Genomic DNA, 12,216 nt, shown 5'->3' with positions numbered 1-12,216 from the left:
GAACCTTATGATGGGACCCCAGGGTCCCTCAAGCCCCCGGGGCTCTCGCATCAACTGCGTTGCGACGTCATGTTATGTCTCTTGAAGGCGAACGATACGGCAGTCTATTTCTCTCGACGAGCTCTACACAATGCGCTAATCAAAATTTCGCTTGTTTAGCGCATTCGTCCTCGCTGTGCTTGGACGAAACGACAACAGAATGATCCACGCCAGGTGGGTCGCGTCGTTTATCTGCGCGGTGGGACTTCCGTTTATTCGGGACCCCGGGGTCTCGCCATAAGGTTCATATATAAATAGAGATCGTATTTATTTCAGCAGGAAGGGCCCAATTAGCTGCTGGGTTATATACCACAGGCATTCTGCGATGGAGCAGACGTTATGCAGAGCACATTCTCTAGCGACATGAGCGTGCCTACATCGGTCGTGATGCAAACGGCGAGTATCGGCACGCGTGTTACATGTCACCGACTTATGTTGAGCTTCTTTCGCAACGTACACTGCCGACCTTGCTCATCGGAGGTGCATTACATTCTTTACGAACAAAAATAAAGGAGATGAAAACATAAGATAATTGAACAAAGACAAACACGATGAGTAGCCGGGAAAGCCTAAGTACGATCCGCACACACACACACTCGGGCTCAACACTTCCCTGCCGATTACTTGTCGCAGCCACGTCTGTGAAAGGAGCTTGAGTTGCAGCAGTTGAACGGAGGCCTCTCCGGCAACGATCATCGACATTCCGAATTCAACGCGACAGCTATCGCTCAGCAAACCCGGACGATCCACGCACGGGTGTTGGAGGAGGAGGCTGCTGCACATTTCCACGCGATAAAAAGCCACTTCGTTGAGCTACCATTTGTGGTGGGCAGGTCGCCGTCTGAGAAAGAGCTTCGGCGATAGCTCAGTGGGGCCTCATCCGGTAAATTAAAAACAATCGTTTAGTTTAGCTCTCGTTGCGCGTACTAAGCGTGGAGGTTTTGTTAGAATCTCCAGAGAGGTGGTGGTGACGGCCGCGTGGGTCTGGGGTCAGGGGTCAGAGCACTAAGACAGCACGGCGGGTGTCCTGGGTTTGAATCCAGGTGTCACCTGCCCGCAGTTGAACAGGGCTCTCCCCGAGTGGAGCGGGTTGATGGTTTCAGCTGGGTCATCAAAAAAAGTTCTGACTTTGTGGATTTTTTCCAGAAGGGTTACGTAGCTCCGTGGGCCTTACTTAGTAAAATAAAAAAATATCGTTTGCAGTTCAGTTGTCGGCTGCGCTGGGTGCGGGCGTACCAGGCTGGCCTGCGTACGAGACGGCGCTGGAGGCGGTGGTGCCAGCGCGTGCCGACTGCATGGCTCCCGAGGAGGAGGAGGCGGCGGCGGCGTCCTCCCGCGTGACGCTGCGGTGCAGCAGCTCCGTGAGCGACGCGATCTGCCTCTCCATCGACTCCATGCGCTCCCTGCCGTGGAAAAAAGACAAAGATCCCCCCTATAGCCTTAACAGACAGTTGGGGCAAGTACCGTTCTGTCACTATTTTTATTTATATAGCTCTTTTTCAACGAAGTAGCTTGTCACGTCGGAATTCATAGCAGCCAAATACTGTAAACCCAAAAAAAAATCGACGCAACCACGGGGAGAAAGACACCGCAAACTCCAAATATACCGCAGGTGTCAGGGTCGCGATCGAGGCGAGGTAGTTAACATCTCCTAGCCACCGTGGCGCCCCCTCTTCCCCACCACGAACCGAACCTCCACGGGGGAATGTGGGGGGTGATGGGCTGGGGCGGGGGCAGGGCTCTCCCCCAGTGCCCCGGGCCACGCCGCTCACCGCGTCTCCCGGTCATCGACGTGGCCGATGGGCCTGAACGGCGTGACGGTGCCGGTGTCGGAGGAGCCCACCGACACCTTCCGTCTCTGCTGCTCGGGGGGCAGCGTCGCGGTGGCGGTGGCCCCCCACGCCGGCGCCCAGCGCCGCCCGGCGCCGGAGTCGTGCTCGTCCAGCGCGATGGGCACGACGGTGCGCGGGGCGAGCGACGCCTGCAGGGCGTGCAGCGACGCGGGCGGCGTACGGGACCGCGCGTGCTGCTGCTGCTGCTGCTGCTGCTGGTGGTGGTGGCCACAGCTGTCGTGGCCGCGCCACTGGCACGACCCGGCGTACGTGCGCGGCAACGCCGAGTCGTCCCAGGGGCCCGAGCGGCCGCCTCGGTCGCCGGCGGAGTACGAGGACGCGACGGCGTGGCCCGATGCCGCCAGGCTGTAGCGGCCGCCTCCACCTCCTCCACCGCCTCCACCTCCGACGGTGCCGACGAGTGCCTGCGGTGGGAAAATGGGTCGAGGCACAGCGCCGCAATGACTCGCACCCCCACGTCCCTTGTCGTTATTCCCACCCCCCGCACCTCCGTTTAGCACAGTTGGCCACGTCCGGTGCGAAAGAAGTTAAAGATACGCACTGCCGGCGGAAGGGCTTCCCCGCTGGAGGGAGCTTGGAAGCCACCTTGACAGAATACTTTGGCCTACTTTTTTGACACTGGCTCGACATCTGGGAAGAGGTGGGAGGACCCACGCTTTGCCCCACCGCAAGAACGATCGGCTGCGGGGTGCTCGTTTACACCGCCGGGGAGGAGCAAGTGGGGAGGAGCAAGTGGGGAGGAGCAAGTGGGGAGATTTGAGAAACTCGCCATGACACTTCCACCGCCACTGCCACGCCGGGATATGAAAAAAATCTCCACCGTTGCGTACCGTTACACCGCCATTTTTGGTCTTCGTCGGCGCACCACAGCCTCGAATAACATCTCAGGCTGTATCGTAATTCAGACTCGGTGGTGCCGAGGTGGCGAGATGTTAACCACCTCGCCTGGTATACAGGAGGTCGTGGGTTCGATCCCGAACCTTGACGCCTGCTGTGTAGTTGAAGTGTACATGTCTCTCTCCCCGTGGTCGCGTGGAATTATCTACGGGTCCTCTGATTTTTAGGGCGCCCCGTGCATATCCAAGTGAAAAAAATGTTGCGTATAGAGGAAAACGACCTGATGAGGCAAGCAGTGATGAGAAGGAAACTGGCACCATTTGGACCCATGTGTAGCATGGACAACAACAGGAAAATTACAAGCGTGTTTCTTCAGAAGAATGGAAAGAGAGGAAGACCTCACAGAGAATGGCTTGACGATGACGTGGCCACTAGCTGAGCCATATTGTCACTAAGACGGAGGAGGAGAGTGGGAACATCAAATGAATAATTTGGCGGGACCCCGGGGTCCCGCAAAAATCAGGTCAATAATTATTATTTTTCAGTCCGCCCACTCGTGATTCCGACAGCAACGCGCCGCCCGCCCAGACTCGCACCAACAAGCGCCAGCAGCAGGCGGCGATCGACACGATGGGCGCCACCCCACCGGCCACACGCAAGCCCCGGGGCGTCCGCCGCAGTCGCCCTCCGGTCAGCCGTCGATCCTCAGCTTCTTTGCCAAGGCAAGCCCGCCGCCGCCCCCCAGGCAGTGAATTTAACGTGTTTATGTAATTTTTCAATTTTTTTTACGAAACTTAGTGCCCCGAGTAGCTCTCGACGAGGCCAATCGATTGACCACTAGTTTTGTTGTCGGTAAGGCAAGACTCGTGTCGCTACGCGGTTTCTCCCACCCCGGGGCAGCGATGAGACCCCGGGGTCCCGCCAATTGCTTCAAATAACGAAACGCGCAGTGGACACCGACGGGGTTACCTGCCCATGTCGCCGTCGCCGTCGTCGTCACGATCCAACACGAACCCAAACCCGGAGCAAACGTCGACCGCGAGCAAAATCGGCCTGCGCAAACCGCTGCCTGCCCGAGGGTCGCAGCCGTGGAAGCCTGCGGTGGGGGCGGTTGCTGACCTGCGGGTAGTGCAGGACGCCGGCGTCGCTGCGCACCAGGAGCACGTCGCGGTTGCGCAAGTCCTCGTCGGGGCGGACGTCTCGCCGCTCCAGGATGGAGCCGAGCGCCGCCACGGACGAGGTGGAGGCGGACGGCGACGGCGGCCCAAAGAAGGCGGCCGCCGGGGAGAAGGCGCTCGGGCCCTGGATGCCCGAGATGAATCCGGCGACGGCGGAGGACTGCTGCAGCTGCTGCTGCAGCTGCTGCTGCCGCTGCTGCAGCGAGTAGTGGCGCTGAGCGGGGGACTGCGGCACGGTTGGCGTAGCGGAGCCGGAGAGAGAGCCGTGTCGGTAGCCGACGCTGTGCGAGCGACGCGCCGACTCCTCCTGGGCAAGGAACGACGACAGGACGGTTCAAGAATGGAATGAAAGTCAGAAGCGTTCCAAAAGCTACAGGGCAGCGCCGGCTGCTATTAAAACTATTTTTTACGATTTAAAGTACTTTTGATTTTATTTTACCAGGAAAGGCCCACGGAGCTATCTGGCTATCACAAATCATAGCAGCTCAAATAAGTGGCTTATCATCATGTGCAAATGTACAGCAGCAAAATACTCCAAACGCATGTTTCTAAACGTAGAGGGAAAAACCGGAGGACCTGGAGAAAAATCCACGTGACCACGGGCAGAACATGCAAACTCCAGATATACAGAGTAGGCATCAGGGTCGGGATTTAACCCATGAACTGCTGTATACCGGGTGAGGGAGATAACATCTCGCCACTGTGGCATCCCTGTTAATGCTGTGGCCAACGCGGCTAGTGCAGAGAAGCGAGAATTCCGGCTGGTCACGTGACTACGGTACTTAGTCGACTACTCTTCTCAGCACAGTGGCAGTTAGTTGCATAGGAAATAGTTTCAAGTACAAATTTGTTTTGTGTAACCAGGCGAGAGCTTCAGATAGCAGGATGAGTCTCGTTCGCAAGAGTGACCCGGGTCATAAAAATGACAAAAAGCCGGACGGCAATGATGTCAATAGAAATAAGAACAAAAACAACTGCACGACGCAAGGAATCGGCCAAAATTGCAAATATAAATCGGTGTTAAATGAAGGTGAAATATAGTAAGTCCGCTGCAGTGCAAACCGGATCGGGCAGATTATCTCCTGGCTGATGACTGGGCAAATTACGACTGACCGTCTTAACCTGTATAGGGTGGCCAAAGTACGAATCGGTTAACAAACAAGGATCTAGATATATCTAAATGTGATGAACATCAAACAACACGTGAACGATGATAATAATAATAATACTGCTCTGCATTTACAAACTTCATTGGGAACGCACCCCATCTCTGCAGCTCTCAAAAGCTAAGCAGGGGGGGGGGGGGCGTTCAGCCTGGTAAACAATTCGACGTGCTAGCGGCACACGTAACACGGCCGCAGTAGGCGCCGTGGCCAGAAGGGAGGCGTTGCAGCAATAGCCCAGGGCACCTTCAGCCTGCCCCGAGTCCATTTGCACCTGACCCCGGGGGGCTTGTCATTCGCGTTCCGTACGGTTTCTCCTATCGACGCGGCAGTAGCTGCGTATTCCTGAAGAACAACCGCGTTACGGGAAAAATCGCGTTGCAATAAGTGCGGTACGGGGTAAAAGCACGCTCCACGCGCGAACACGTCAGATGCGTACGCGGGCTCAGTAAAGACTGAGGGCGTCGTGGTTAGCTTCTAGAAGCATCCAGCAGCAGCATCCCACCTTGTGCGATGAAGCTACGCGCGACCGCCCGCTCCTTCTCAGTGGTGTTAGATCCAGCCGCATTATAAACAGACGTATTCCCCGATACATTCATCGCGTTCTATCCAATTGGCGTGATGAAAACAACTCACGTTATCGGAGAACAGACCTGTATTGGGCTCTTAAATGAATAAATGTAATAAAAACATCGCTCGTGCACATGTCCGCTGTGATGGTTTCTCAACGCTTACCCACATGTCTCCTCCGTTCAGGGCCTGGGGCTGTCTGTTGACGGGGGCCCTGAAACCGACCTTCAGGGTGGCCTTGTTTGTTATCTCCCTGGAACATTGAGATGATAATCGAACAGGACGATCAGCGCGACTGGATTAAACGCGCCAAGTAAAAAAAAAAAATGCGTGTAGAACATGTGACCGGGTGTTCACTGTATAAATGCATACCGTGTAGATTTGACATGTGTGTGCGTGTGTGCGTGCGTGCGTTACGTGTTTGTCATGCAAGGCATCAATCCTGGACAACCGGGTGAATTTTTTCTCTTATAATCATAATCAGAATATGTATTTGTACTGACTGAATCCAATGAGCTGTAAATCTCTTTTCACAGATGTCCAGTAGAGGCGGGTAAGAACGTCACAACGACAAACAATGCCAAAATATGATAGTAGTGCAAAGTACAAGAAAGGTAAATAAATCAACAAACACATACGAATAAAACTAAACCATCCCCTACCCTACCAGACAAAGCCCCACTGAGGTACAGTAAAACCTTGGATTGCGAGCATAATTCGTTCCGGAAATGTGTTTGTAATCCAAAGCACTCGTATATCAAAGCACTCCGTTTATCAGTTGTGATCACGTGACGCTCAGCAGACAAAGCGTATACGTACTGCTCGTATTGCAAGACCTTGCTCGTTTATCAAATTAATATTTATTTAAAAATTTTCCTCGTCTTGCAAAACACTCGCAGACCAAGTTACTCGCAATCCAAGGTTTTACTGTATTCACTTGCTTTTCAGAAGCGACCTGGCCACAAATCATAGCTCAACAAAGTGTCTTATAATAAATTTGGACATTTATAGCAGCAAAATAATCTTAAAACCCTAAACGCACGTTTCTAATCGTGGAGGGGAAACCCGGAGAAGCCAATCCAATAGAGACATTACCCGCCCTGGACGTGCGGATCACAAACACGGACACCGACGAAGCAAATGGACACTGGCAAAGAACAAAAGCCAAGGCATGCGCAGAGCAGCAAAGGAAACGGTGCACGCTTGCGGTTACGAGAGACGCCAAGAGGGCCACGATTAGAGGAAGCGGATCTCACAGAACTACATCCGAGATGCTATGGAGTGATCCACTCGCTCATGGGCGCGCCACATTTTTCCACCCACCCGGCCGCATGGTAGCATTTGTCACTGGGCAGTCAAACCGATGTTTTTAATTCTCAAGAGACGGTGTATAACCCAATAAAGTAAAAAAAAATCCCAATTTAACATGCTCTCTGTTGTGCAGTCATGGATGGTTGTGCTGAAAAGCAGCCAGAGACCACCAACTGACTTGACTTGAGAATCCAAGTTCATTCAATTCCTGTATATCAGCCAGTTTGAGTTTCGTCCATTTCCACCATTAACTTTTCAAATCCGTTCTGCTGTTTATGTTCACTATGGTGAGACAGTGCTATGTAAAAAAAAAATGTTCTTAAACAAATATGATACCCACGTTGCAGCATGAAAGTCAACAGACTGGCTGGACTTGACAACCAGGTTCAATCATAGGCGGCTGACACCCAGATCCTAACCCAGAGTGTCACCCATACCGGGCTTGCCGGAATTGTATGTTGAACTTCTATCGCACTGTACATAACCAACCGTGCTAAATCGGAGGACGCGTGGGAAGGACAACAAACTAAACACAAAAAGCAGTTCCAAAACAAATGCGTTTTCAATCGAGATTGTAGACCGAGACAGGCACATCAACTTTGCGGCTCCATGAACCATTTACAAAAAGTAAGAAACCTCCCCAACTCGGAAGGATCAACGGGATGACCGTTTTGGAGGGAAACCGCCGTCCCTACCGCAGGTCGGAGAGGAGACGGAAAGTGGCGGTGGACCCAGCGTCGCGCAGGAGGAACGCGGCGTCCGGGGCCTCCAGCGCGGCCATGCTGAGCACATCCGGGAAGGCCTTGACGAAGAGGGCGCGCACCGTGTCCAGCGTGGTCACCGCGTTGGGCATCACGGTCTGCCGGGTCTCCCCGCCGTAGTGCAGGTACAGCACGCCTGCACGAACCCGAAATAAACATACACACACATACACACACACACACACACAGGTTCGTTTCCGCTCGCACGGCCGGCCGGGCTATCTTGGCGCGCGCGGCCCAGATCATTGTTTTATTATTATTGTTTTGTTATTTGATTACTGTACTTTTTATTACATTTTTTTCCCACTGTAGTACCCGAGCAGCACCGCTGACATCACACGCAATGAACGAGCCTAGTGGATTTTTATATAGAAAGATGAATGAGGAAGCCCGCCACTCTGGCCCTGCTTGCCCCCCCAACCGAACCAGATTCATGTATCTCTCATTTAAAAAAAATATATTTTCAATTGAATAAAATATATCGCTGGGAAATTCCTTCCAGATGGAACACCCAAAATCGGTAAGTTGAGACACGGGTAAACGACGCAGCCTAGGAACTGCTTGTGCCCCGAGCCAGATGCAGATCTCTCGTGAGAACAGCGCAGTCACGGCTCAGTTCTGGCTCAGTACAAAAAAGACAGCCCCAGTGGAAAACCACCCCGTGCCACGAGGGCCCCGCGCTGGCCCGGCTCGGACGTGCCAGTGGAAGCGGGGTAAACGATGTCCTGCGTGGCCCGCATGGACCGTTGAGGCAAGTGCTGTTATAAGCGAGCGCCTATGAAGGTCGGCACGGGGCAGGCACAAAAAGGGTGGTGTGGACAGCAACAATCTTGGCCAGTTTTGTCTCCCCTTAGTGGTGATGATGATTTACACACTGCACCAGGAGCTCATTTAAGACCGAGTCAGTCTTTAGGGGGGTGCTCAGGAGGCCCATTTTATTGACCTGGGAAGGAAAGGTGGAAAATGGGCTCAGCCTACCCGCGGAGCACACCGAGCCAATATGACGTCAGGTACTCATAATTCAGGCCGAGTTGACCTAGGGGGAGAGCCAAGCAGGACCTGAGCCTGAACCACCACGCAGTACGGAGAGCACAGAAAAGCACAGACACAGCAGCCATCGCTCCTGTGCCCCCCCCCCCCCTCCCCCGTGTCTATGTTCCCCACCACCGCTCCCAACCTGCAAACTACCCAACCAAATAGGTTGATCACGTCAGCATGAACACGCGACCAGGATCAATGGTGACCGGCTGCAAAGGACGGCGGTGGCGGCGACCGTGGCAGGAGCTAGCGGAGGTAGGAAGACGGCGAGGCGACGGGACTTCGAACGTCGTCGAACGCCCGACGGGATGGAAAGCCGCCTCACTTGAAAGAGCGCGGCGACGGACAAGAGAGAAGTGGAGAGACGCTGCAAGGAGATGTCAGTGAAGGCAAGCGGTCCGTGTGGCCCCACAACGGCTCAAAAGGCCAAGGGGACTGGGAGAGGAACACGGCAGAGGCCGCACAAGAATGTCCTCCGCCGGAGGGCGGCGGCGGCGGCCGACGTGCCACTCGTCCAGGCTTCCCAGGAGAGGCGGGCCGGCAAACGTCGAGCCCTGGCATGGAGCGTCGGCGACGTCGCCCTCTCGGTGAGGTCTCGCCCGCCGAACCCGGCGGACGTGCCCAACGCGGGCGGGCGGGCGGGCGACTTGATGTGATTGGGCTCACACAGTGACGACGTCAACTTCCCTCCCCATCTATTTAAGACCGGAAGCAGAAAGACTTCTTCACAATTCCGGTTAATTGCCTGATGAAGCGGCTTGTTGTAGTCATCGGCGAAACGTTACAGTACTTGAGAATTGTAAATTCTGTGGGTTTACTCTCTCATCACACTCGCTGTGCTGAACTAATTTTCACGTTTGTTTACATGACACACCCATACCTATCAAGCCATACGGTTTACCCCTTATTCTTGTACAGGGAAATTGAGTGTTCAGGTCCATACGGCGTGCAGCCGTTTCAATACGGGCAACAACAAACATAGTTTGTGTTTCTCCCTTGTGGTGGGACTTGGCTTGTAATAAGGTAGGGCACTGATAAGGGGTTGACAGGCATGCAAACCATACGAGTGTCGGGTGGTAGCGCATTTAACAACACATTTATATTTATAGAATCCAACCCCCCCGAAAAACTCTTTTATTATCGACGCCAAGTGTGTCAGCCCACCGAGCCGGAGACGGGAGATGCCACGGAAAAATAAAATAAGTCGCTGCTTCGCTCAACCCGGCATTATAAATGCCGGTTTCGTTAATGGTGAAAAACAGGTCTAGATTTGAAGCTTTCGTGACTGCAAGGATTCATACTCTTGGTGCAGCGATTTTGCTGTGACTGGTCCCACCTGAAGACGGAAGCTTGCTTTGCCTCCGAAACGTCGTGTTTTAATTGTTTCTTTCATTTTATTTCAATTTATTTTAATTTGTTTTACCTACGTGACTTTACCGAATAGAACCAAAGAGTAAAAACAGGTCTGTTTATCATTAGAATTTAGACATTTCTGCCACGAGGCTTTTTGGGTCACATATTTCAAAGACAGATTCCACAGTTTGGAGAATCCAGGGCAGCCATCCAAGATTAACTCAGCAATTCGCAGAAGCCGCTGCCGCCGCTGCTGCTCAAACACACGTGAACGCCGCTTTGCTAAATTTGCACATGTCTGCACGGGCAGCCCCCTTTGTCAACGCCACTGCCCGGGGTGAGGACCTCACCGTGCCATGAAGGTCGCGGGGGTGAATTGGCCATACTTCACCGTGCTGGTCAGTGCAGCACGCTGGTGAAGGCGGAAGCATGCGTTTCGGGACTTTGGAGTAGAAGTACAGGAGAAGGAGAGTACAATGGTAGATTTCTTTGCCGCACTGCCCTCTGCAACCCACAACACAGCACCGACGATAGCTTGCCTGTGCGTGGCAGTCACCCATCCAAGCACTCCACAGGCTCACTCCTGCTTAGCTTCCGAGATCGGGCACATTCCGTGCGATTCGGTCACAGCCCTCCCAAAATTATCTCGCTAAAATTCACAATTCCCCTGTCCGCATCCTCCTCTCTTCTCGGTCTTGAAAGAGATCGGCCGTCATCCCACCTTACCGAGCGTTTTCTCTTTGCTCTGGTTGGCCGAGCGGACGACAGGAAGTGACACGCGCTGTTTGGTCCCTCTGATGAACCTTGGGTCATTCTCCGACATCACATCCGGCCCCCCCTTCATGGGCCGGTAGGGGCCGAAGTCCGTGTCGGCGGCCTGCATGGCGTCCTGCTCGCACGCGTTCACAAGGGACGCAAACACAAAGATAAAGTTCCCCCGTGAAGCCTGTAACAGGCCGTTGGGGTCAAGTGCTGTGAGCGAGCGCCTATGAAGGTTGGCATGAAGTTTGGCATGGCAACCTTCATAGGATGGGCGGCCAGCACCACGCCCGGCCACCTTTTTTGCTAGCCAGTGCTGATATTTACACAGCACACCAGGTACTCATTCAAGGCTGAGTCGATCTAGAGGAGGCACAGGACCGGTTCAAATGTTCGCCGCTGTTATTGGTCGTGAGCTGGAATCGAACTTGGGTCGCTGGGTTCGTTGCGCAGTGCGGTTTCGGAATCAGAATCTTTATTTATCGTGGAGAAACCCGCTGAGCTATGAAGCTCTTTAGCACAGATGTCTGGCAGTAACTGCTAACGCTTCCCCACTAAGGAGCAAGCGCGCACACACACACACACACGCACGCACACACGCACACACACACGCACGCACGCACACACGCACACGCACGCATACACGCACGCACGCGTAACAACACCTTCAACGGAACCTTACTGACGGCAGAGGCAAGTGCTCTTAGCGAGCACCTATAGTGCGGTGCGATCAGCTGCCTTTTTGTCTCCTCGGCGCGGACGGCTGAACACATCACACTGTGCTTGGCGGCCGACCATGTCCCGCCAGGCACGAGTGCGAGTACACGGCTGTCATGATAATGCACAAGGCCGGTAACTGTAGCCAAGGTTTTCGCAATTGACGTCGCCAACACGTCCCTGAGCAGCGGGGTGAAGTATGGTCAAATTATTCCCGTGACCATAAACACACACACACACAGCACCTCAACGCCCCCATCCTGCAAAGACAAACTTGGCAGGACCCTCCTCCAAAGAATCATGTGACTCGTTGGGGCTCTCCTGGATAAATAAGTTTAATACTAATTACAATAATAGTGATACAATTAAAATGTGATTTGTTTGTGTACGGAGTGGTAGGTACGGTACTGCTGTAGACACCGGTGAACATATGACAGACGCAACATTGTTTTAGATTAAGTTTATACAAAAACCTATAAACTGTAAGTTGACATAGTAACATCCAACAACGTATCATGATAAAATAGTTGCAAGCAAACTTCAAATACACAGCAAGCAAACTTTAAATACACAGCAGGCGTCAGGGGTCGGGATCGAACCCACGACCTGCTGTATAACAGGCGAGGTAGTTAACATC

The 12,216-nt window shown here is 53.5% G+C and overlaps 1 protein-coding gene across 3 annotated transcripts in view; it reads right to left on the bottom strand.

Annotated features, from left to right (window-relative positions):
- The window catches only part of LOC116943873 (uncharacterized), a 146,328-nt gene that overhangs the window by 53,793 nt on the left and 80,319 nt on the right, over positions 1-12,216 (bottom strand). For all 3 annotated transcript variants that reach the window (XM_076068133.1, XM_032957155.2, XM_076068134.1), the window contains exons 3-8: positions 10,830-10,992; positions 7,647-7,848; positions 5,806-5,893; positions 3,849-4,214; positions 1,812-2,296; positions 1,276-1,442 (exon numbers count right to left, since the gene is read on the bottom strand). In XM_076068133.1, the coding sequence (XP_075924248.1) occupies positions 1,276-1,442; positions 1,812-2,296; positions 3,849-4,214; positions 5,806-5,893; positions 7,647-7,848; positions 10,830-10,986 (1,465 nt within the window). In that variant the 5' untranslated portion in view covers positions 10,987-10,992. The remainder of the gene's footprint in view (positions 1-1,275; positions 1,443-1,811; positions 2,297-3,848; positions 4,215-5,805; positions 5,894-7,646; positions 7,849-10,829; positions 10,993-12,216) is intronic.

This window comes from Petromyzon marinus, chromosome 19, assembly GCF_048934315.1.
Source record: "Petromyzon marinus isolate PM22_M1 ecotype Great Lakes invasive population chromosome 19, UKy_Petmar_22M1.pri1.0, whole genome shotgun sequence".
NCBI lineage: Eukaryota > Metazoa > Chordata > Hyperoartia > Petromyzontiformes > Petromyzontidae > Petromyzon > Petromyzon marinus.
The sequence above is the reverse complement of the archived record's forward strand: the minus strand, read 5'-3'. Positions and strand labels throughout refer to the sequence as shown.